Raw genomic sequence first — 26,095 nt, 5'->3', positions numbered from 1 at the left:
GATATTTGGGTAAAAAATGAGGAAGGTGAAGGAAGTTGACTCCACAGTCAAGTTATGAAGGCTTTTAAGTCATAAACTCTGGCAATGTATAGAGCGAGAATTCAGGTCAAGGTCCCTTCAAATGCTTGTAACTGCTTTTGTTCATATTATTTAGGAAACGCAAATATCTGCATTGCATCTCTGCCCCTCACAAGAAATTGTTCTGCAGACTTCATAGAAGTTTACTTTTCCTCTAATGGAAATCATTGAAGCATTTTACTCCTGTGAAGGGCTGAGTTATCTGAGGTGGGTGGCTGCTCCCTTGTTCCCAGAATTAAATGTCATGGACTCTCTGGGGCAAAAATAGAATAAATGGGGCGAAATGCAAAAACTTCTTCAAAGACTAGAAAACATTCTTTACAAATAGCAAGATAAGAACGGGTGGCTCTATTTTTTATTATGTTTATTACTAATAATTTCTCCAGTTGTCTCTGAAGCAGTCTAGGCCAGCCACCTGTCACTGTGAAAGGTGGTTGTGCATGTAGCTGAAGACAGTAGGAAAAATTACAGAGCTGCAGGTAGGAGACGGACGGGTGAAGGGGGTAAGTGCGTGATTGGGGCCGCAGAACAGCAGGACCGGGCTGGGGGACGCGAGCCCCGCACAGCCTCGGGAGCCGCGGCCGCTCCTCCGCCCGCCGCGCTCTGGCCGCGGGCACCCGCCTCCCCGCCTTAAATACCCCCCGCGCGCCGCTCCGCCATCACGTGACTGCCACAGACCCCTGCTATTGGACGGCGCAGCCCCCTTCCCCCCGCCCCCCGCGCGTGCCCGCCCCCTCGGGCCACGTGAGGGTCGAGTCACGCGATTTCCGGGAACCCGTCAGGAAGGGACATAAACAAACAAACCCGGGGCCGCATGGAGGGGCCGGGCCGGGCCGCGCGGGGCTGCGGCCCCCGCTGAGCGCCGTGAGTCAGGGGCTCGGGGCGGCCGGGGGGCTCCGGGGGGCTGCATGGCACCGAGGGCGCCGGGGGTCGAGGGGCCCGGGTGGTCCGGCGAGAGGAGGCGGTGTCGCTGGGCAGGGGGCTGCAGGGAGGCAGGGAGAGCGGGACGGAGGTGTCTGCCCGGCTGCCGAGGGCAGCGGGACGGGGATGGTGCCAGCGGCCCCTCCGCTCCGCTCGGCCGCCCGGGGGGGTGTGGCTGCCGGGGCCGCGGGAGAGCAGCGGTGCGCGGGGGGTGTCCAGTCCCGGAGCGGGGCTCTGGGGCCCGGGGCCAGGCTGGGGGCGGTGAGAAGGGGCTGCAGGGACGGAGCGCGGGCTGAGCGGGGAGTTGTCGGCGTTGTCCCCTCCAGCCTCCGCCCGGCAGGAGCGGCCCGTGCCTTTACAAGGAAAGCGAGTCTCGCAGCGAGCGCCGGGGAGAGGAAAGCGCCGTCCTGCCGGGGGAGCCCGGCCGCTCTGGGCGTGCGGGCGGAGGGGCTGCCCGGGAGGAGAGAGAAGGCTTCGGCAGCTCCCGCCCTCCTGCCATTCGGGCTCGCGGTCGCCTTCTCCGTTTGCAACCTGTTTGAATGCCCGGGACGGCCGGGGGTGACCCGTGGCCGTGCGGGGTCTCTGTGCTCGGGTGTGTTGGCGCCAGACGGGCGGCTCCGCTGTGAAGGCTGCGGAGCAGAGGTGGTGGAGAGGGGTCACCGCTCTGCGAGTGCGAGGCAGGGCAGGACGGGACCGTCCCCGCTCCGGTGCGGCGTTTATGTAATGCCGGAGCGGCGGGACGGCTGTTTGCTGCGAGCCGCGGCTGCGGGAAGGTGCTTCTCCCGGGCAGCGAGGGTTCGCTCTGGCCGTCCGCAGCCCTGGCGGGGGTCTCCAGGCGGGGGCCGCCCCCCGCGGGACGCGGCTCCCTGGGCGGTGTGTCCGGCGCGGCGGGGCCGGGGGCGGCCGGGCGGGTGCCCAGAGCGGCGGGCGCGGCTCGGGGGTCGCGGGCCCGCGGCCGGGGCGGCGGGAGGGGGTTTGTTTACATGTCGCCTCACCCTAGCTTGAAAGGGCCGCTGGGCGGGTGAGCGACGGGCGCCGCAGCCAATGGGATGGCGCGCGGTGGGGCAGCCAGCCAATGAGCGGGCGCGGAGGGCGGGGCGGCGGCGGCCGGGGTAGGCTGCGCTGGGCGGCGGGGCGGCCATGTTGGCCGGAGGTGTGTTAGTGGGTCAGGGCCGGGCCGGGGGACGCAGGGGGGACGCGGGCACCGCGCGGGGCCGTGGCCGCAGGGGCCGCCCGCCGTGCCCGTCCCTCCGCAGCGCTTTGCCTCAGGGGGGCTGTTCCACCTGGGCGTCGGGACCGGCCCGGGGCGGTGCCCGCGCACAGGGGTCCCGTTCCCCGCGCTCAGGGGAGGACGGGGCGCGTTCCCGTCTCCTGCTCCCGGCCCGTTCCCGCGGATTTGGGTTATAAAACTTCCGCGAGTTCCGCTCAGGAGCCGCCCGCGGGTCTCGGCGTGCCCCCACACGGGTGTCCGACACCTCTCCGTGTGTGCTCTAAGCTCACGCCGGTTCCTAGCCGGGAACACCTTGATTAAAGCCAGCGAGGACTCAAACCCAATCTTTATTATTTACCTTCATTATTTACCTTTGTCCCCAGGGTCCCCACCCTGGGCGTCGTTCCCCGTGCCCTCCCTCGTCCCTGGCAGCCCCGCAGCCCCCGGCAGTTCTCTGCCGGTGTCCAGGATAATTCCGCTGTCACACTCGCTGTAAAACACTCGTTGTTTGTTCAGGCTTCCCCGTGCAACAGGCTGCCAGCCGAAATGTGCGATTCTCACTTAAAGTGATCGTGATCTTTCTGTCGCTGCCACTCCAGGGGTAACTTGTTGAAATCATGCTCCATGTAACAGGCAGAACGGAGTCAGATACTCGTATTGTCTTTTAAACACTTCTAAATGTTTTAAAGATTGTGTTTAAAGGGCCTTTAAGGTCGCTTCCGAGCATCCTTGTAGGGAAGGTTAATTATTGTTAAATGTGTTTTCATAGTAAAAATTACGGAGAGGCAGATGCAGGTGCTTTAGAAATGTGGTCGATTTCTATTGTTGGCAGCTTAAATGAGACATCAGAATTTCTATGGAAAATAAATCCCAGAATCCCAGGATGGTTTATGCTGGAAGGGACCTTAAGGATTATTTCATTTCAACCCCCTGCCATGGGCAGGGACACCTTCCACTGTCCCAGGTTGCTCCCAGCCCTGTCCAGCCTGGCCTTGGGCACTGCCAGGGATCCAGGGGCAGCCACAGCTGCTCTGGGTGTGATCCTTCTGCAAGAAACCTTTCCTGCTAAAATAATCTCGGTGAGATTCCTTTTAAAATGCATAAATAACAGTAGCTCAGAGACCTCAGACACGTCCACAGCCAATAGTGTACCTGAGCCAAGAAGGAATTACTCTGAATTGATGGGAGTATTCCCTGATAAGAGCAACCCACAGCAGAGGCATCAGGCCCCCTGAGCATCCTCCCCAGGGGGCTTTTAAATAATGAGAGAGGCAAACAGCCTGTGAAGGACAGAGATTGAAGTCAGCATTAGCAGGAATTAATTGGAGAGAAACAGAAGCTTTTGTCCCACTGATAGACTGATGGGATAAATAAGAGAACCCACAGGTTTACATTCCCATGGCCTGCGTGTCCCTGCTCTGTGGTTTATGAAGTTCAACTGAATGTTTTAGCATCACACCTTGATCAGGAGATTTGGCACTGCATAAGAAGTGCTTGAGAGTTGGCATTGGCATGAAAGCTAAACCAAAAGTTTTGTTAAAATTGTAAATTTAAGGTTTAGACCTTGCTATAAAAATCTCCCTGATTTTTTTTTTTTAATCCTTCTGGTTTTAAACTTTTAAGCCATGGGGGTTTTTTTGACTTTTTGGTCAATTTTGACTGATGCATTTTTCGAATTTTCTGCTGGCTTTGAAGTAGTTGGTACAGATGCCCCATTTCTAACAAGAGTATAGCAATCATAATTTCACAGTATGAAGAATGAACTGTATGAAGTATGAACTGTACTGTTCCCTTCATCATAAGACTTGTGTTGCTTTTTGTTTTTCCTGGAAACTACAGAATTAATTTTTCTCTTAGTCTGAAAGACTCTGTCAGGAAAGCATATAGGAACAGCCATCCTGTAGGGTTGTAGAATATTGCTGGAGATTGGAAGCTGAATCGTTGTTTAGTTTTGCTTTTGTTTTTTGCCTTTGCTTTCAAGCCCACTCTGATTCAGGGGAAAACTACAAATTACCATTTTTAAAAATTTAGTCTGTTAATATTGTTTTAATAAGTTTAACATGCTGCACATCCCACTCTTAGCACTAAAATAAGAATAAAATCTCAGTCTGTGTTCCAGAACATACAGAGAAGTGCTTCTAATAGGAATATATCAATCTGGGCATACTTGTTACAAAATATGTGAATGCAGAATGTTTGTTAGTATAAAAACTAATCACTTTGTTTTGCTTCTGCCTCTTGCACGATGGTCAATGTCAATGCAGGCTGGGATATAAACACAGGCTGGGGATGCACAGATGGAGCTGCCCTGGGAGGAGGCTCTGGGGGTGCTGGTGGCCAAGAGCTGGACCTGCCCTGGCCCCCAGGAGCCCCCCATGCCCTGGGCTGATCCCCAGTGGGCAGCAGGAAGGGGCTGGGATTGTGCCCCACTCAGGTGAGACCCCAGCTGCAGAGCTGCCCCAGCCCTGGCCCGGCACAGGAGGGACCTGGAGCTGCTGGAGAGAGCCCAGAGGAGGCACCAGGGGATCAGAGGGATGGAGCAGCTCTGCTGGGAGAGATGGGATTGTTCACCTGAAGGGAAGAAGCCTTAGGGTGACACAGTTAGGGCTTCACAGTGCTTGAAGGGAACCTACAGGACAGATGGAGGGAGACAATTCACAAGTGACAGGACAAGGGGGATGACTTCACAGTGATGGAGCAGGGTTGGATGGGATATTGGGGAGAAATCCTTCTCTGTCTGGATGGGGAGACCCTGGCACAGGGTGCCCAGAGAAGCTGCCCTGGAGTCCTGAAAATGTTCCAGCTCCACTGGGGCTTGGAGCCACCTGGGACAGTGGGAGGGGTCCCTGCCCATGACAGGGAAGTGCAACCAGATGATCTTTGGATGACTCTCCCTTCCAGCCAAAACCATTCTGTGACTCTGTGATTCCATCCGTTTCTGGGATCTGCCTGTTTGCTGACCCAGCTGGGGCACCCCCAGAGCTGGGAGCTGGTGTTGGCATGGGGGGGTCCCTGAGTTCTGTGCTCTTCTGGGGGCTCTGCTGCCTGGGGTGGTGTGTGTGTGTGTGTGATTGGACTCCAGAGCTTCTCTTTAGAGCTGTCACTTCCAGGTCTTGAAGTCTGTCTGCTGTGGGTGACTAGGATTGGAGAAATACCACTGGGGGGGAAGGGATGGTCAGTGGAGGAACAGGAACAGAGACAGTGAAGTAACAGTTTCCCTCTCCCAAAGGGAAGAGGCTTAGAAGAAGTGAAACAGTCTGAGTATCTTTAGCTCTTTTAAGTGGCAGCACTCCCTCAGATTCTGGGTCCAGGGTTTTAAGCAGGTGTTGTTTTCTCTCTAGGACAAAAAAGCAAAGAGCATAATGCCTTAGATGCTTGTGCTGGCATTTTAATAGGAATCCTTCACCAACAAGGGGGACTTGGCTGCTTTTGTGAGTCCAGGAATGAGACTGCGGTGGGTGGAAATACAGGAAGACGTTTTAAAATAGTGTCTTTGCTCACTGCTATGAAATAATAATAATAGTACTAATAAACTTCGTGTCTTTGTGCTGGGGGAGACAAGTAAAAGTACTTTTTTAAGTCTGGATAATCACTGAAGAATCATGTAGGGAAAAAAAAAAACCACAAACAGGAACATTATTCACAAGCAAAAATAAGAAACATAAACATTGATTGAGATTGGAGAAGTCCTCCAAAGCCACTGAGTCCAACCTGGGAGTGCTTCCCACCTTTTCACCCACACCAGAGCCTGGAGTTCCATTTCCAGATGTTCCCTGGACACCTCTAGGGATGGACCCCAGGCAGTCTGCATGTTCTCAGCTTGAAGACTGCCCTGAGCAGAGGGTGTTCTGTAACAGAAAGCAAGTTGGCACAAACTGTGGAAGAAAAAAAAATGTTCTTAAGAGACGTGCAAGAGAACTTCTTGCATCTCCAACTCCAGTATTTCATAAAATATCCAGATACCACAAACAGTGCAAGGTGCGTAATGGTTCTTTCCAAGCACACGGTGTAGTTTTTGTGCTTCCTCTGAAATTCAGAGTTGGCCATGAATGTTTCGGCCTGAGCTTTTGGGTTTAGTACTGGCAGGCTCTCATGAGCTATTTATTTATACCTGCATCAAAACTGTGCCTTTGACAAGCTGTGCTGTGTGATGCAGTCACCATCGTGAAAGTGTAATTGTTCCTGTAATGCACTTACAGCAGGCATTTAGCTGCTGGGATAATGAGCACTGTGCAGCCAACAAAACAGCACAGCCATGCTCCATGTGCCTTTCCAGTGGTACGGAATACACAGCTGAACTGGGACAGAAATAGCAGCTTTCCTTACAGCCATGGTACAAATGATTCATGCAGGTGACTGAGGAAGACTTTCAGAGCTGCTAAGCTAAAAGCTGAATTTTTGGGTTTTCTCTTTGAGGGGTTTCTTTGGTGGTGCTGTGTTGTGCCAGGAGGAGGCCCATGCACAGGAGCTGCACTGTGTCTCCTAAATGCTGTATGTTTGGAGTTTAGCTCCTGCTGCAGCCTGGGTTAGACCAGTAATCCCAGGTAATGCACCTGCTGCTCCCCTGTGGGAAATTCAGTCTTCCTGGGCATCCTGGAATCACTGCTTCTCTTCAGAAAGTAAATATTAAATACAGGGGATCGTTTTTAATTAGGATTTGTCATTAGATTAATTAGATGTTAACTCCACAGAACAGGCTTTGGATCCTTGTTGATGACTGATGGGATTTTAACCAATGTACATATGTGTGCCTCAGTAGCCCAGATTCTTATATGTTGGAGGGACACAGCTGTTCCCAAGATCAGAGAATCATGGAATGGTTTCGGCTGGATGGGATCTATTTCATTTTTACCCCCTGCCATGGGCAGGGACACCTTCCACTGTCCCAACTTGCTCCAAGCCCCATCCAGCCCAGCCTGGAACACTTTCATGGGACACAGCATCTCTGGGCACCTGTGCCAGGGCCTCTCCACCCTCACAGGGAGGAATTCCTTCCCAATATCCCATCTAACCCTGCTCTCTCTCAGTTTGAAGCCATTTCCCTTGTCCTGTCACCCCATTCCTTGTAGAGTCCCTCTCCATGTGTCCTGCCCTGTCTCAGGCCCCAGTGAGGGCAGGAGCCTCCCCCAGGAGCTGAGCTGGGCACTGATGTGACTCCAGCCCTGCAGACACAGAACCAGCTCTGGGCCTGGCTCCTTAATCACCTTAATCTGATTTCCCTGCAGGCTGTTTGTTGCCAGAGGAGCAGGCACCCTGCCCGCTGTTCGGGCTCTGTATTCCACCTGTCTCTGCATTTGGGAAGGGCTGATGGAAGGCATTAATGGAAATTGTCCTGAAGTAGAATTTCCTGCTATATTTATCTTCAGTAATTCTTCGTGCTGCTGTACTTGAGCTCTGCCACAGCTCTTTAAGTTCATTCAGAGCTGCATTCATTATAGATAACACAACAGCTGGACTATTCTTTTCTAACTCAGTCTTGGGCTGAAAGTGCCAGTAATGATAAATTCTGTAAGAATGGGACTTTAACTGCAGTCTACAAATTACTTCCCTTCACAGCAAATTCTGATTTGACACCTGTGCTCCCATGTGTGTCATTGACTTGTGCCATACATCTTTATTTACCACTTTGTGAAGAAGCACTGGTAGGTAGGTGTAAACAGCAGGAGGCTTTTGATAGTGACCTTGATCTTTCTGGGAAATTTGGAAAGCAGTTGGAAGCAGGGCTGCTTTTTGGGAGCATGAAGGATATCTGGATTGTGCAGCTCCCTGAGGCAATGTCTTTCTCTTCATGGCCTCGCTGTGTTTTGCCCCTCCGCAGAGCTGTTGAGAAAAATCCTACGTTGTGGAATAGCTGACTAGATACTACTGGAATTCAAGTCACATCTAAATACTAATATTATAAAATATCAAAAATAAATATGAAGAGAATTACAGGATTAATTGGGTTAGCTGATGCACTGCTTTGACCTGAGAGGACATGCACTGGCATTCTTAAATAGTGCAAGAAGTTTATCACTCCAGTCTTGGAGATGGTAAAAGTATTCTGAGCCTTTAATGTTTGCTTTGAGGATTTGGAAGTGATCCAAGAGCTGGCACCTGGAAGTGTTGGTTGGTTGGAACTGAAATCAGTGTCAGGAGAGATGAAGTTTCACTCCCTTTGCTGGCTGTGTGTGGAACAGCTTGAGGCCCGTGTTCTGACAGAAAACACAGCAAAGAATAGCCAGTGAAGAAGCAGCAAATGTTTCCTTTCTTTGCCCTTTGTATCATGGAGAACTCTGGCAGTGTCCTTGTGAATGGAGATGGTTTGGTGGTGATGTCAAAGCGTTCATCTGATGTGCTGATGAAAAAGGCATCAGTCTGCATGGAAAGAAAGTGTTCAGGTATTTGGAATCATAGCCTTGCCTCTCTTTCTCTGTCTGAGAGCATCCCTGTGTTTGTTTTAAAGAACAGACCCCTTCTCCTAGCCCAGGTGAAGTGACTCAGTCATTCCTGCCACGTCCCCACCTGGGAAGGACCATCCTGCTGTGCTGTGGCCTTTACTGGGTGAAGGGAGATGGGGCTTGCTGAGGCACAAATTTCACTTTAAATGTCACTTTTAAATAAGTCAAGGGTTTCCTGGAGGTTTTGGAGCAGAAAGGAGATTTTCTCCCAAGGAACTGGCTCGTTCCCACAGGGCCCTGTGAGGAACGGCCGCTCTGGCAGGGGCAGTGAGGGTTCAGCTGAGAACTCCTGTGAAACTGGACCTGGAACTGTTGTTCTTTATATTCCAGCTGCTCTTTGCAAAGCAGGCTGTTTGATAAGTAAAGACTTCTTTGCATAGTGTCTGCTTTTACCACAGTCTGATAGTCCATATGCTAAAGAGGACAAACTAGCTGAGATACCATCTGAAAGCGGGAATAATCACGGGGATGCTGTCATGTGCTGCTGGGGGAGGGTTCTGAGCCGTGGGAGAACACTTAGAGTTTACTATTTGTTTTTCAAAAGAGGAGAATAAACACAGCCTGAGCAGATTGCGCCAAAGTCTGACTTAGGAGCAATGCTGAGTGAGGGTTTTCCTTACACTGTTCAAAATGCTGGGTTAAGCTCAGAAGAGTCGTTAGACAAACATCTGAAGTAGACCAGGTCTGTAGAAACTCCTAAACTGGTAAAACTACCAGTAAATAAATTGGTCCAATTTCAACATATGCCTTACTTGAATTAATAGAGAAGATATTTTATTAGACAGCTGTGAGTTTGGCAGTTTTTAATTTGTACTCTTGGGGAAATCTGTCTCTTCTGCTCTCCTGCTGGATGGTTTCTGTGATCCTCTACCACTAGATGTTGCTGTGTGAGTGATTGATGTAATCTTATCTGATGCTGGATGGATTCATCCCTGAAGAAAAGGAGGAGATACCACTGAAACAGCATTTCTGCCTCTTCTGAAATTTGTGTTTTGAGACTTTTGCCTGAGACATTTTTAGAGTTTATTGGCTCTGTTACATTAGTCATAGAGGTTGTCTCTCTCTTGGATACCCAGCAGTGTGCTGATTATTGTTCCCATTTTGGCAGGGTTTTCTCTTCAGGTGTGTCTGTAGAGCTGCTGGTCTCAGCAGAGAGAAAAAAAGGCAACAAAATGTAACTTGGCCAAAAATGGTTTTGCAGCAACTCTGTTCTGTAGCATCTGTGGCTTTTAATTCAATGAAAGATGGCAGGGGAAGAAAATTTCTGCACATTCCAGCATGAGAAAAAAAATCAATTTTCAGGGGAAATTCTTGCTTTTGACTGTTTTTTAAGCTTTCACCCTGTTGGTGAAGGATTACTCACCTCCTTGGGGGTTTGCTGTGTTTATTCTGCACAGAAGTCGACAAATAAAAAAGCTCCATCAGGGTGAACTGAAGTTATCCTAAAGAAAAATTTCATTGCATGGATGGTGTAAACTCCCTGAGACTGAAGTAAAGCTGGAAAGGAATCTACAAGTAAATAAACCAAGAAGTTTGGAATTGGATTTGGGGAATCTGGGCTTGGAAATGCCTCAGGTAAGTCTGCTAGGATTTTGTTCGCTTCTGTAAATAATTTTGCCTCTGTTTAAGAACAATGTGACCAGCACTAGCAGGGAAGATGTGTAGGAGATTAAAGGATGTATATTTTGTAGGGTCCCTGTAGTGTCTATGGTAGAAGCTGTGGTGCTGCTCTTGGTCCTGTGTTTGTTCAAGCTTCAGCCACGTTGTCTCTGGGTGAGGGAGGATGCCTGGAGAGCAGAACAGCCTTTTATTACTGCAGTGATTCACCCTCAGCACACTGAATGACTTTCAGCAGCACAGTGTCGCTGCCTTCCCAACCCTCAGGGTGAGAGTGTCTAGAAGAGAAATTGAGGGCTGGAATTTAATGTAGCAGAAGGCCTTGCTGCCCATTCCCTGCATGCCCAGTCATCCTGCATAATGCTTTCTTTGCCAAATTTCACTTCGTTCTTGAGAGAGAGGTAACAATCTAGATTTAGTTGTCATAAATTTGCTTTCCTTACAATTTTATGTGGAAGTTTGAGTTCTAATGGCTCTAAACACAGGCAACACTGCTTTAGTACAAAGTGATTTGTATTAGAGGGACTCAGATCTTGCCAGGACTGGCCCTCATCTTCTACAAATGTCAACATATCCCAAAACTGGGCTAACATAAGACTTTCAAAGCAGCAGGGAAGAATGAAGGAGCAGTGAATGCTTTTGCAGCTCTGTGGTGGATAGAAATGTGTCCTTTGATTGCTCCTGCATGTTGTCATCCCTGGCTCTGAGGAATGATGTGCTTATCTGTGGTGGTAAAAACCTTCCGAGACTAGGAGGAATGGTGATCCTCTTTCTGTTTGTTGAAGATGAAAATGTGCCTTTTCATATCATGTTTGAAATGTCTGTCCATTGTGTTGTAGCCCAGTGTGAGTGGAATGGACCCTCCTTTTGGGGATGCCTTTCGGAGCCACCTGTTTTCAGAGCAGACTCTGATGAGCACGGATCTCCTGGCGAGCAGCTCGGATCCAGACTTCATGTATGAACTGGTAGGTCACCTGTGCATGCCCAGAATTTCATCTCCTCACCAGTTCCTGTAGGAATAAAGGGGTGTTGTTTCAAGAATGCTGGAAAATCATTCATTATTGCTGGCTGCTGATTAGGGAAGAGCTGGACTGCTTGTCCAGCAAGTGTGATGATTCCTCAGCAGGCACTTCTTCAAACAGGCTCAAATCCACCTTCACTAGTGCTCCAAGCCCTGTCCAGCCTGGCCTTGGGCACTTCCAGGGATCCAGGGGCAGCCACAGCTGCTGTGGACACCCTGTGCCAGGCGATCATCACCCTCACAGGGAAGAATTTCCCTCTGCTGTGTTCTGCTTCACCCAACCTGTGAATGCAGGGGGAAGGGAAATAAAAGTTGACTCACAAGCTACTGGTATGAGCATTTCCTTTTTCATTTTCTCTCTGCATCAAAGGAGAAAGGTCACTCGTGGTCCTTAATTGGTTTTGTTAGAATGAGGTTTTCCAGGAGCTGGTAAAGTTAAGTGTATTCTGTTAAACACACAGCAAAGATTGGCCTAGATTATAGAGATGCCTGTGATGTCTTTCATATTTTAAATACATGGATATTGGTACTGGTTTAGTTCCTGCTGAGGAGATGGATTGCAATAGCAGGAAAATACAGTGTTATAGGAAGAGCAGCGTCTTCAGGAAGACCTGTTGCTGAAGCACAGGAGCTGACGTTCAAAAGAAGCTTTTAGTTGAAAGTTGAGGTCTCTTCCTGTGTCACCACTCTCTCATACTTCACTGGAATTGAGCTCTCCATACCAGGTTATGGAGAGGAAAGAGATGATGGATATTTTTTTTGGTATTAATTTTAACTTACCTTATTGTGCACAGGACAGAGAAATGGACTATCAGCAAAGCTCCAGGGACAACTTGCTTTTCATGGAGGACTGCAAAGACCTTGAGAACTTGGAGTCTTTTACGGACATCCTGGACAAAGAAGCTGCTTTCACCTCCAAGTGGGAGCAGTGGGATACCTACTGTGAAGACCTAACTAAGTACACTAAATTAACCAGCTGTGACATCTGGGGAACAAAAGAGGTGGATTACCTGGGCCTCGATGACTTCTCGAGCCCATACCAGGATGAAGAGGTGATAAGCAAAACACCCACACTGGCCCAGCTGAACAGCGAGGACTCCCAGCCTGTCTCAGATTCACTCTATTACCCTGATTTGCTCTTTAGTGTAAAACAAAACCCTTTAAATCCTTTGTTACCTGGCAAAAAGATGGCGAGCAGAGCAGCGGCGCCGGTCTGCTCCTCCAAGAACGTGCAGGCCGAGGCCGCGCTGTCGGACTGTGCCCAGAAGGCCAGCAAGCCTGGCAGCCAGCCCGCTTCCAGCACACAGATCATGGCCAAGACCAACGTGTACAGCAGTGAAAAGGTGAACATTCACGTTGAATGTAAAGACTACGTTAAAAAAGCAAAAGTAAAGATCAACCCCTTGCCGCAGAGCAGGCCCGTGCTGAGCCAGGCGCACGCCGACGCAGCCAAGGAAAACACCTGCTACTGTGGGGCTGTAGCAAAGAGACAGGAGAGAAAAGGGCTCGAGTCCCCCCATGGTCACAGCACAACCCCTGGTTTGCCTTTTAAAGAGACTCAAGAGCTGCTCCTCAGCCCTCCCCAGGAGAGCCCGGGGCTGGCTGTGGGGGAGAGCAGCCTTTCGGCCAGCGCGTCCGTGTCGGACTCCTCGCAGAAGAAAGAAGAGCACAATTATTCTCTTTTTGTAACCGACTCTTTGGGTGAACAGTCGGCCAAAGCAGAGCCCGAGGAGGAGGAGGAGGAGGAGGATGATATTGAGGATGAGGACCACGATGAAGGGTTTGGCAGTGAGCACGAGCTGTCTGAGAACGATGACGAGGAGGAGGATTACGAGGACGATAAGGACGATGACATCAGCGACACCTTCTCAGAACCAGGTACCAGCAGGGCTGGGCTTTGGTGACGTGGGGGTTGCTGGGTTTGTCCTCTGAGTGGGAAGGAAAGCTTTTGAACTCCTGGTAGTTACACATGAGCAGCTCTGATCTCAAGTTGTGAACTCCCCTCCCACGTTTTCTAAGTGCTTTGCAAAATGCAGTTTATTCAAAGCATGCAAAGTCTCTGTTGCTCTATTTCATGAAAAACTGCACAAACTGTGGTTGTGCAACAAAAATAATGAAAGAGAATACAGGAAGCCCAGCTGTAGCCTGAGGTTAGAGCAGCTGCCTGCAAGTGTGGCCTTCTTTTTTGTTGTAGCTCTCTGGTAGGACGTGCAGAGCTTTCTAGCACTTCTCATAGCAGTGAATTTATCCAGAGTTGGATCTGTCAGGATGAAATCACATCCTGAGTGAAATGATTTCATAATTATTTAAGTCCTACTTTCAGGTACAGTTTTTCCATAGACTCCAAAGAATGACTGAAATTAATAGAATCATTTCTAGGTGGTTTCAGCAGTAACACTTAGTGGGGCTTCAGAGGATACTGAATTCCTCTCTCCTGCCTTTAAAAATGGAGTTCTAAGAGCAGGAATAAGAACTAACCTTCACCTAGAATGTAACAGAACAGTAACATGTATAAAAATAAATTCTTCAGGGAAAGCAACAGGGTTGGACCCAAGTATTAAGTTCATTTCAGAAAGTATTACAATATTCACATATTATAAATGCCCTGTAGTAGATAGAGAATAAGAATTAAAGCATTCAGACATTTGGCAATAAGTAACTTCAGGGGGATAAAGCAGCTGAAATTTTTCCTTGTTGAGAGCAGCAGCTTCCCTAAAGCTTGTCAGTGTTTGTCATAATGAACTCTCAGATGAAATTATTTTCTAATTAGATTTCCTGCGTTGGCATTAAGCTCGTTAAGCATTCTGCCCTTTATGCTGCTTTCACATGCACACAACACATTTTTATTAACATTTTGAAGCCTCTTCCTCCCTTCTGGAGTGAACTCCCTCTGCTTTCTGAGCAGCTGTTCCAGCTCTGCAGCCCATGGGGGATGTGTTGCGCTGGGAGCCTGGGATCCCTGAAAAAGAGAGGTTGTGTTAAAGGCTGTGGGTATAATTAATTAATTAATGATTTTACTGACCAGCAATCCACATTCTGCAGCAGTAGCTGAGGATCTTAGCTTATCCAAGCTTGCCAGATCCTTCCATGAATGAAGCCCAAAACCATTTACCTCAAATGTGGTGATACTAAAAATGTTATCATCTATTTTGTCTATTTTAGAAAATAACATCTCCAGGTATTCAAATCATGTCACTTTTGTATTTTGTGTTGCTTTTTTACCTCTAAAGGTAAATACTGTGGGTTAAGTATCTAAAAATAGGCACAGCACAGGAAAATTAAACCTTTCACAGGTCTGAAAGCAAAATCAGTTGGTATTTTGAGTGAGGATGTAATTTACTGAAAGGACAAAAATCTGCTAGTTATTGCTGGCCCTCTAATTTTTTTTAATACATAATTTACTTTTGGTTATTCTTCATGTATGCTTTTAGAGTGAATGAAAGGCTTTCTTCAAGTGTTATCTGAGGAAATATTTAGATATAGTGAAGGAAAAATAGCTAAAAATGTGGCTGGCTCTCAGGCAAGTTTGGACAACAGTGTTTTTATTATCACCATGACACAGATTTAGCAAATTTGGTCTCTTGCAAAGGTAGTTTATTATGGGAATTACCAGCCCAGGCCTTTGCTAGCATTTAAATGTGGTGGTTTTGCTATTACTGAGTATATTTTTCTTATCTCATTTAGTAGAAAGACTTTTAAATGACTGTTCCTGCCATCGAGTAGTCAGGAGATTGCAGAAATGGGAAGTGCAGCAATTTATTCAGTTGTCAGTAGCACTGGAGAAGAAACGAGTGAAAAAGTGCTCATGGAGACAGAGATTGTTTTAGGAAGCTGCATTAGGTCAGTCTGAGCACCTGGACCATCAGCTGGGGGAGAGCACTGGGAGTGATTTGCCAGAAGCCTCTGTGGTGCAGGGGTGGAGAGCAGCAGTTCCCTGGGCTTGTTTCAGTGGGGCTATTTTTGGGTTTCACCTGGTGAGAGGCAGGAGTCACGTGCAGCCTGTTCTCTGTTCTGCTTCATTTAACCCTGGTGAATTTAAACCCAAAACCACAGGGAGGGATGTGAAGGAGGACTTCTAGGAGGGGGTTGGGAAGGGCTGCAGAGTTCAGTCCAAGAACCCTTTGAGATTTCTTACAAGCCTGCCCTGCTGTGTGATCTTTGCTAAGAGGAGGAATAAATACAGTGCAGAGCAGCTGAACGAGTTTGTGTGTTAGGTTAGGACACTGCCCTGGGTTCTTTTATGTCACTTTATAATGGCAGCAGGTCAGTGTTGGGCTTGCAAGGCAGGATGTATTAAGTCAATGTAATTGAAGTTGCTAACTTAATTACAGTTTGAATAAGCAAACAGGAAGTCCTGATTTTAACCTTGTTGTACATTTGTACACTTCGGCTCTTACAGACATTTGTTTTCATTGGTTAGATTAATTCTGTGTTATCATGAAGATGGGCTCAATTTATATATTTCTGTATAATGAGTTATAGAGCCTTTTTTCCTAGGTGGAAAGTCAGTGGGCTTTTTGAGTGTATTTTGATACTTATGTCAAACAGCATTTGAGTAAAATGGAACTACAGTTACAAATATTTTTGGCATTTGAAACTGTATTTCATGTAAATTGTCAATAACTTTGGCTATACAGCACAAATGTTTTATAAAGCATGTTTCATTGTTTGATTTGCCTTTAAAATCCTGCCTTCCCAACAAACCAGAGAACCCAAGTAAATGGGTTGATGAAATTAAGAAAACAGAGCTTCAGGATGGATTTCATCCTTCTTCATACCTGACTCCTATCCGTGCTTTGGGTTATGATGTGAGAGACAGACCAAAGCAAGAAAGTTTGTTTTTCCTCTTTCAACTGGTTTTTCAAGTGCAAACAGACTAATTGAATGGACTGTTTTAAAAGGAAGAAAGTGTTCTTTGTGCTGCTGGAAGATGAAGCAGAGCTGAAGCATATGGGGTCACGGCTTGCTAAGTCTGCAGTCCATGCATGGGTGGCTTTTCCTTTAGCTCCATCACAGTATGTGATGTTTAGAAATGCTCCTTTTTTGAGTAAATGTTAACTAATATTTAGCATTTTCGCACAAAAGGTCGTGCAGCGGTTTGAGATTTTTTTTAACCATAGTATAGATTATCTTTATTTTCTAAAGCATATCTGGGCTTGAAAATGTGTGGTTGGGGTTTACATAGTTATGGTTAAATATTTCTCTGATGTGGGCAGTGCATTACAATTTCCTTGTCCTTCATGAGGAGTTCATGATATCAAGTGCATCATAATTCACCTCTAAAATATTGTACAGCTTTACTGAGGGCCATTTCTTCTCATCCCACTGAAGAGGAGGAGGAGGTTGAACAGTGGGTCCAGATCCCTTCAGCTTAGATGGTCCTTTGGTCACTGTCCTGATAACAGAGTCCCTCTCTCCAGCCAAGGAGGGCTCAGTGCTTGGATTTATTCCCTGCAGGTCTTTGGACTCGGGAGCAGCAGGAGTTGGACTCAATCCTCTGGGCCTCTTCCAACTCAGTGTTCTATAATTGAATAATTTTTTCTTTATTGTCTTTTGCTAATCCATCTTTATTTAATCTGCTTCTCTTTCCATGCTTTTTGTCAAATGTGGAGGTGAGTTAGGATTGTGTTCCTGCCAATTCATGGAGAAAATTGTCAGGATTGGTGAACACAGTCCAACATCTGCTGTCTGTACTTGGCACTGCTGGGATTGTGGGGAACAACAGCTTAGGGGGTCAGAGAACATAAAGGGACTTTAAATGCATAAATAATTTTGTTTTTTTCAACTAATGAAGGCCCATCAGTGGCTCAGTGTCTATCCTAGATTTAAGGCAAGTCGATACTGGAAACCAAGTGTTAGATAATGCAAAACAGAGCTGGCTGTGGTTTTGCTCTCAACTTGAATCCTCAGTCTGCTGCTAAAGGGCTGCAAACAATTCTGTCACCAGTATGTAAACAACCCCCTGCATCCTTTTAGGGTATGAAAACGATTCTGTGGAGGATTTGAAAGAAATGACTGCAATCTCCTCTCGGAAAAGAGGCAAGCGAAGATACTTCTGGGAGTACAGCGAGCAGCTGACACCATCCCAGCAGGAGAGGATGCTGAGGCCCTCTGAGTGGGACAGGGACACCCTGCCCAGCAACATGTACCAGAAGAACGGGCTCCACCATGGTAAGAAATCCTCATTCTGGTCACAAATGACTGTCTTGTCCTTGTGACACCTTCAGCAGCCAAATTCCCCTCCTTGTGAGTGCTGGAAAGTTGTGTTTTGGCCATGAAAGTTCAAGCACTGTAAGTCTGTTACTCTGCAGTGCTCAGGGAAGGTACAGTGAGCGCACAGTAGGGACTTTCAGTGTGGTTTCTTGCAGAGGAGTGTGGATGAATTGAGAATTGTGACTTCCAAGGGCTCTCAGTGGAAACCCCGAGAGTTCAAAGCTTTCTCAGTGTGATACTGTAAATATTGGATGGTGACTTGAGTGATGTTTGCTGCTCGTGGCTGTTCCTGTCAGTGCTGCCTGTGTTAGCAGGAGGCTGGGAGGGCTCTGGGGTGCCAAGCTCAGGGGACTGGTATGAGCTGAGGACAAGCACTAAGGCACAGCTGTCTCTCTCTGCTCCTCCCTCCTTGTTTTCCCCCTGTGAATGCAGCACAGTGTAGCAGTTACTCCTCTGGGAATAAACTATTTCCTTAAGATGCCCTCTTCGAAACTTAAACCAGTTCTCTAATAACTGATTTATTCCCAGTGAGCAATTACTGCACCACAAACATGATTAACATCGCCTAAAGCAAACCACTCTTAGGGGTATTTTTGTTTTCTTCTCACAGGACCTCTTTTAGGCTGCTCCATTTGATTTTGGCTTTGAAGGAGCAATTTAAACCAACCTCCCTGGGTTGTAAGGTTAATGTTCCCTTAGAGTTGAAAATTACTCCTTTAACATGGCAATTGGCCTTCTCTTAAATCATAAGATTTTGTTGTTGTTGTTGCTGTTACCTGTAGATTTTCTCAGGGAAGAAAACATTTTTTCTTTGAATATCCTTAGTTTTTAAAAGCTTCTTTGTCCTGTAGTGAAATAGCAGTACCTAAAGTCCCTATCACTGCTCTTTCTCATGATGGAGGTCTGAGCAACCTGGTTACTGGAAGGTGCCCTTGCCTGTGGCAAGGGGGAGAAAAAGATGAGTTTAAGGTCCCTTCCAACCCAAACCATTCTGTGATCCCATTATTTTATATTTGTTATCCAACATCAAATTACCAAACATGCTCCAAGGACTCAAACCCACCAGACACTTGGCCACTTGATGTTTAAGTCAGGTGCAAAACCAGGCCTTAAATAGCTTCAAATACATAAAATAAAAAGGGTTAACTGGCATTTATGTGGATCATTTCATCTCAGCGTTGCTGAAGATTTTTTCAGCACCAAGTCTCAGCACTCTTTCTTAGGACAGGACTTTGGCAATAATATTATTTGGGAGTTTAATCCACTGGAGTGTGCAGGAGGATATTTTGGCTGCATATGAGTTAACAAGTTTACAGCTGCAGCAAAACAGGGTTTGAACTTGTGACATACATTTTTCAGCAGGGTTGTGTGTATGCTCTCTGTCACATCCAGCGGCCTTGCCAGCAGTATTTGCTCTTATCTGATCTGGAGAGAATATGAATTGTACAAAGCTCATTGTGTGGAAATGCTTTTTCTATTGTGAGAGGCCATGGGGATCACCTGATTCCGGCCCATTCTTCTGCAGTGAACAAAGGAACTTAAACTGCACCCAAAAAATGCCTATTTTAGAGTGTTTTCTCACAGGTTTGTGTATGTATTATGTCACTTCCCTACCCATTTTTCTGCATATTTAAAACAGGAAAATATGCAGCAAAGAAGTCACGGAGGACTGATGTAGAAGACCTGACTCCCAACCCCAGAAAACTCCTCCAGATTGGTAACGAGCTGAGGAAGCTGAATAAGGTGATCAGTGACCTGACACCCGTCAGTGAACTTCCCTTAACTGCCAGACCCAGGTCAAGGAAAGAAAAGAACAAGTTGGCTTCCAGGTATGCATTGGGTAAAGCTGCAGGGATGAGAAAATTTAGATTGCTACAAGTGAGTGATAAAGAGCTAAAGAATTTTTGCCTAAAAAAATTCTGCTTCATGTGGCAGCTCCTGCAATGGGAATTACCAGTTTATCAAATGGGAATTACCAGTTTATCAAATGGGAATTTCCAGTTTATCAAAAAGCAGAGCAGCTGGCTCCTTGGGAGCTGTGGTTTGCCTGTCCCCTAGATAAGGATGTGTTTCCACTGGAATTGGTTTCCTTAGCTGTTGGGCAAACAGCTGGGATAGTGGCAAATTCTACAAGTGTCAAATGTGAGCAGATGCAGGTAGCAGAGTGTTTTCAGAGCAGGTGAGTGAGGATGGGTGAGTTTGTGCATTACAGCTCTGGGAGGGTTGGTTGATGAGTTCATGTGGCTCTTACTACTCTGGAATTTCTGGTCGTACTCTAATTCTTCCCCTCTTCTTGCCATAGGGCTTGTAGACTAAAAAAGAAAGCCCAGTATGAAGCCAATAAAGTTAAACTCTGGGGTCTCAACACGGAATATGGTAAATACAACTCTTCACATCTTAATTTTCCTTTTGTTTGGGCAATCTGTGTTTTCCACCATGATGTAACCTGGCTCATAGAGTAAAGTTGGTACAAACCCAGCTCAGTGAATGAAATGAATGTAACTTGGGTTACCTGCAATGTTGAGCTATTTTGCAGATGTAAATTATGTAAATGTATGCATTGTAAATATGTAAATATTTTTGAAAATATTGGTGATATTTGATGTAAACTATTACATTTAATTTTACAATAAGTGTGATGCGACACCTTTGACACAGATAGCTGTGTGTGGGTAACTGTGAATCCCTTCCAGGGGAGTGTGAGGTAAAGCTAATCCTATTTTTTTCTTTGCAGATAATTTACTCTTTGTCATCAACTCCATCAAACAAGAAATAGTTAATCGGGTGCAGGTACCTAAAGATGACAGAGGAATCAACATGGAACAAAAGTTGAACATACTTATTAAAGACACTCTTGGTAAGCAGTGAACTTTGTGTATTTACAGGGCTATGAAGATATAGAATCATAAATGCCCTGAGGAGCCCCAAAGCTCATCCCATTCCACCAGAGACTTTCCACTGTCCCAGGTGGCTCCAAGCCCCAATGTCTAACCTGCCTTGGACACTTCCAGGGATCCGGGGGCAGCCACAGCTTCTCTGGGCGCCCTGTGCCAGGGCCTGCCCACCCTCACAGGGAGCAGTTCCTTCCCAATATCCCATCTAACCCTGCCCTCTGGCAGTGTGAAGCCATTCCCTGGCTCCTGTCCCTCCATCCCTTGTGAAAAGTCTCTTTCCATCTTGTTGTCCTAGTCAGGCACTGTGAGGCCACAATGAGGTCACTCCAAAGCTTTTCCTCTCCAAGCTGAACAACCCCAGTTCTCCCAGCCTTTCTTCCCAGCAGAGCTGCTCCAGCCCTCTGATCATCCTGGTGCCTCCTCTGAGCTTTCTGCATTTGATTGCAAACAATTTCTGATCTAGAGGAATGAATGAACCCTTTCCTGATTCCATTTGTCCCATCCAAAGTGTCCCCTGGCTTTGGGCACTGGTATTGATGCCTTCTGAAGGCTGCCCTAGAGCAGAGGCTGGGCAGAGTTCCAGAATAAAGCAGGGATTTATCCAAAGGATCTCCTCCATGGATGCACCTTGGGCAGCATCAGAGCCCAGCCAGGGCTGCACCCAAGATGAACCAAAATGGCCCCAAAATGCCCGGCCGGGCATGGGGTCTCTCCCTGGGATCAGTTCTGCTCCATTTGCACCTTGCAGTTCATTGTCCCATCCCAGCTGTAGCCCCTGCAGTCCCACCCTGCTTGTTTTTCTCTCTCCAGCCCACGGGGTTTGTGCTCCTGGGCTGAGATTTGGGTCATTTGTCCTTGGTGCCCAGCTGGAGCAGGAATTGTTTTGCCTCCCTGCTCTGTGATCAGAGCTCACCATCCCCTCATAAGGAGCCCAGACCCACACACTAAAGCAGCACAGAATGTGAAAAATAGAAAAGCTCAAACCTGAGACATCAATAGGAATGAGTGCCGTGAGCAGTGACCTGAGAGCAGCTTCTCTTCCCTCCCTTTCAGGACTTCCTGTAGCTGGACAGACGTCGGAGTTTGTGAACCAGGTGCTGGAGAAGACGGCGGAGGGAGACCCCACGGGCGGCCTCGTGGGGCTGCGGATACCCACGGCCAAGGTGTAGGACAGGACTGCAGCTGCTCCTGGGGCAGGTTCTGCCTGTGCTGCCGAGTTCCTCGCTGTAAATGGCATTCTGGTCTGCATGTCAGCTTAGCATTCTGTAAACACTCACCTGTAGGTTCCATTGGTTTCAAGTTAACAGTGTAGGAAAACAAATCACGGCGTGGTAGAAAATGCTGCAGAGCATTTTTGGACCATAAACCAGATAGTTTCAAAGCTGCTTCAAGCTCAAGGGCAGAAATGAGAGTTCTCTTTCAAATGATCTAGGACCAGAATATATCACTTTTGTTTTAGAAGCAAAAACAGGGATTTGCTAGAGAAAATATTTTAGCATTTGCCAGACGTTGTGACAGGTTTATGGTCCAAGTGAAGTAAGAGGAAGCATTTTTTTGGTGAAGCTGTCAATGTAGGGAGTTTTTTGTTCTTTTTTAAATTTTATTTTTAAATAATTGGATTTTCTTTCCTTGTTCTTAAAAAAAACAGTAAGCTTTCTTTGCAACCATTAACTTGTACATAGCACACGCAGCATTAGAGCTAGTGTGCCACATAAGACTTTAATTTTCTGAGCTTAATAGATTATTTAAATGTCCGTGCAAGCAAGAGAAAAAAAAAGTATATTCTTTGTGCCTTGTATTTTGTGGGGAGAGCTATCAGTATAAGCTGGTAAAGTTTTGTATGAAGAAAACCCTGAGGGGCAAAACCGAGCTGTATAGATGGTGAGATTTTAGGTTTTAATGTATTTGTTCCAGCTCTTAAAAATTTTTGAATGTATATAGGAATATGTTGAAAATGTAGATATATGCCACAGAGTCTATGTATTGTATAAAAGATGGCTCTAGAAAACTCAATTTCGGTACTTTGGCCGGAAGAAAACAAATACTTGCACATTAATGCGATTGTTTATTTTTGTACCAAAGACAAATGCAACTGATATGGCGAACTGCCAGTCTAAGTAAAGTTTTGCACAGCTTATATGATACTGTACTGAATGTAAAAACAAAAGAAAAAAAGAAAAAAAATTAAAGGTCAGGGTTAGGGATCTTACTGAACTGTGAATTTTTTTGTTTGGGTCCAATTATCTACAGAAGGAGCATTCATACATAACAATATTATTTTGCTGTTCTTGTAGTTCGCTTCCATGGTAGATAAGTTGGTGGCCGTCTTGGAGTCTTTAAATCTTTTTTCTCTGCACTTACTGTAGGAGATTTTAATATATTTGGATTTTAGTAAGCTATTGGTAAAATAGTTTTCGACTTCGAGAATTTAAAAAAAAAAGTATTTAGCTTGTTGTAGTATACTTCCACCAAACAACCAAAATAAAATTATTTTTATTGTAACGTGTATATATGTAAAGAGGGAAAAAAAGGAGCTACAAATATCTAATTCCTTAGTTGCCACTTTTCCAGTTGATGTATTATTATGCATGTGATGTTTCCAAGGATCAACACAGGCTTCAAACAAAACAAAAAAAAATTTATAGACTTTTATATTTTTGTACAGGTATTTCGAAACTAGCTTCTTCAGACTTATATGTGACTTATTCTTGTTAATTCAGTAGTTTCTATGATTGAAGAATATTAACACAAAGTTCTTATTTGCTCTTCTGCTAATAAGAGTTGGCTTTGTAGTCAGTGTTAACGTACAGATAAAAGCTTTAGCCTTTGATGAGAAAGTCCTTTATCTCAAGGCAAGATCATTCTCTGGTTTCATGGACCCCCCCCCTCCTTTTCCTCCCTGTTCTTTCTCTCCCTATTTAAAGATGACAAAACACTGTTTACTGAAAATAGAAATACCAAATATTTTCAAATGTAGCTGCTGAAAAAAATGCAAAAGTCCATGAAGGCTTTCTCCCCACTCCCTTTGGGGAACTTCTCCACTTCATTTCTAGTTTGTCTGAGTTTGTTTGTACTGTGATTCCTTTTTGTTTATAAGTAGATTATTTTTATATCCAAGCTTGTACTATAAGAGAAAAAAGCCTGAATTGGTAACAGTGCAGGAAGAGTGGACGGTGAAAGTGGTGGCCCTGCCACGCTCACAGCTTCCTTTGTACCTAAATATTTTGGAATTCTCAAAAGGGAGAAGGAGGCCAAAATACCACTACTGAGCTGTACAGAAAGTCTTTCCTACAAGAGACTGAACAAATACCCAGGGCAATTTAGGCAAAACTTTGTAAATCCACTTAAGGCTTGCAAAATCTGAGTGGAACGTGGGTGTTTTCCTTTGAGGCGTTTGTGGTGTTGTTGTTGTTGTTCAGGTGAGGTGAGAGTTGGCTGCTGCTTTCCACGGTGGGTCTGGTGTATTCCTCTTGTTCTTGTGGAGCTGCCCAGGGCCCCCAAAACCCCGACAGAGAATGTGTCCTGTGAGGTGCAGGCTGTGCCTGAGCAGGGTGGGCACACGGAGCTTGTCCCTGTGCTGCATCCAAACCCTGCAGGCCAAACCCTGCAGGCCAGGCAGCATCTCAACATGGAGAGAGAGCAGTTTGAAATCAGGTAAAAACTTCTGGGACAAATTCAACTGACAAGGTATTTAAAAGCCCCCCCTTTTCTTACTGCCTGGGAATCCTGGGCAACACACAACTTTATAGCTTTTTATTTTTGTCTGAAAACCAGACTATGATTTTGGTCTCGCATTTCAAAGTAGACTTTGAATCTTTAGTGAGTTCCATACCCTCGCATTTCAGTGTTTCCTATGTATTATTTTAAGTTAAAGCTTTGAAATAGTTGAGCTTTTTAATGTTGACACTTTATTTTGTAACTATTTATATGTATGTATATCTTAGAAAAGCACTTTGTTTAAAAAAAAAAAAGAGGAAAAAGAAAAAAAAAAAGAAACTGCGTTTTATATGATTCCTGCCACTTGCTGCTAACTCTGGGCTGGTCAGAATGCTGCAGCGATACTTGAGATAAATAAAACCTGGCAGTAAAATGTAGAGTAAAGATAAGACCTTTTGCTGGTTTAACTTTATCATAAAGGTGACATAGGCAAGCTGTGCAGCTTTACATTTTAACCAGGGGACTCTGTGGCATTTAAACCGTCTAGAAATGGTTGTACTTTAATGCCAGTAACAATCTGCTTCCTCTAGTGTCATTAAAATATATACATTTAGTGTATACTTATCACAAACAAAAATCTTATAGGGTATAAAAACCAACAAATGTACATGTTCTGTTTTTTGGCAATTGTGGCATGCGTTTTGGGGTGATCTTTAGAGAAGACCATTTTCTAAAGATTTTCAGTGTTCATACATAGTATGTGGATCTTAACGAAGTCCTGGGGTTTTTTTTTTGTTTGTTTTTGAGTGTAGGCATTGTGAATATTCACTTTTAATCCTATATCCAAAAACAATGATCTATTTTTTGATTTAATACAACCAGAAAGCTCTTCCTTTTTCTGATACACTGGATTCTCTAGGATTTGTTTCCATATTAAAAGCATGCTGTCATAACTGCTCTTGTCGAGATCTCGTCAGTCTGAACGTAGGTGCCACACTTGGAATCGATGGGCTGCTTGTTCTGCTGTACCATGTATGACCCTTGTCCTTCCCCTCCCTTCATGACAGATGATGATGTGGCTTTATATTGTGCCTTACTTGTACATCTAGAACTAAGTGTTTTTCATTCCCTCTGAACTCGTCAAAGCTTCTGAGGTGGAATCAGAGCTGATTTAAGTGTGCTGGAGCGAGTGCGGACAGGGCTGATTTCAGTTTCTCTCTGTAGTCCTTTTGTATTTCTGTGGAAGACCAGTTTTTGAATGGCCTTGCAAAATGTGGGGGTGCTCCTGAAGGGTGTTTTTAAACCCAAAACCCCTTTTGCTAACGCTTCTTTTTATGGTTTATTGAACACATTTACTGATACTTGGTGAGTACTTTTTGTTTTTTGGGATGAGAGAGACTTAGTACTAAAGCTATGTTTACGTGTGGATGGGCTGGATTTTCTTATCATACCAGTTGAAATCATTGTGATTTAATAAAGTTGTATTGCTGTAAAGCTGATGTGAGAGTCAGGCTCAGCTGTGTTCAGTTCCTAATTTATAGATGGACTTTTTTCCATACTAAGAGGGCCAGGGAAAAGTTGGGGTTTTTAAAATAAAGCAAACAAACAAAAAAAACCAACCTGAAATGGATGAAAAGTCTTTTAACTAACCTAAAAGCAAACAGACACTTTGGAAGTGTAGAGGTGTCAGTTTAAAATTTATTTTTAAAAGACACCCCCCAATATTTATCTAATATTTGCCTTCATTAATGAAACAGCTTATTCACAGCTATAATGACTGGATGTGCTTTTCCATAAATCATTTAAACATAGCTTTTTTTTTTGTTGTTGTTGTTTTTAATAAGAAGCTCTAAAAGGTTTTATCAGGAGAATTTCCAGGGGTTGTATCCAAGCTGCCTCCAGCAGAAATAGCAAATGCAGTTCTGCTCCTCAAACGTGCTTGCTCGTCTTCCTGAAATTCTGCTGAGGCACAACCCAGTTCTGGACCGTGAATGTCAGGATCTGTATTTGGCCTTGAAACCCGAGTTTCAAGAGTGCATCTAAG

General features: G+C 45.8%; 1 protein-coding gene across 1 annotated transcript; it reads left to right on the top strand.

Moving 5' to 3' along the window:
• Window positions 1-838: 838 nt before the first annotated feature.
• Window positions 839-24,390, top strand: CREBRF (CREB3 regulatory factor). Its single transcript, XM_084215984.1, has 9 exons — window positions 839-942; window positions 10,047-10,224; window positions 11,106-11,231; window positions 12,082-13,165; window positions 17,264-17,458; window positions 19,140-19,329; window positions 19,803-19,876; window positions 20,235-20,357; window positions 21,448-24,390. The coding sequence occupies exons 2-9, from the start codon at window positions 10,216-10,218 to the stop codon at window positions 21,561-21,563; spliced, it is 1,917 nt and encodes a 638-aa protein (XP_084072110.1). The 5' UTR covers window positions 839-942; window positions 10,047-10,215; the 3' UTR covers window positions 21,564-24,390.
• Window positions 24,391-26,095: the final 1,705 nt, after the last annotated feature.

Source organism: Fringilla coelebs (genome assembly GCF_963513975.1).
Source record: "Fringilla coelebs genome assembly, chromosome: 15".
NCBI classification, from domain to species: domain Eukaryota; kingdom Metazoa; phylum Chordata; class Aves; order Passeriformes; family Fringillidae; genus Fringilla; species Fringilla coelebs.
This window is presented reverse-complemented; position numbering and strand designations above follow the sequence as displayed.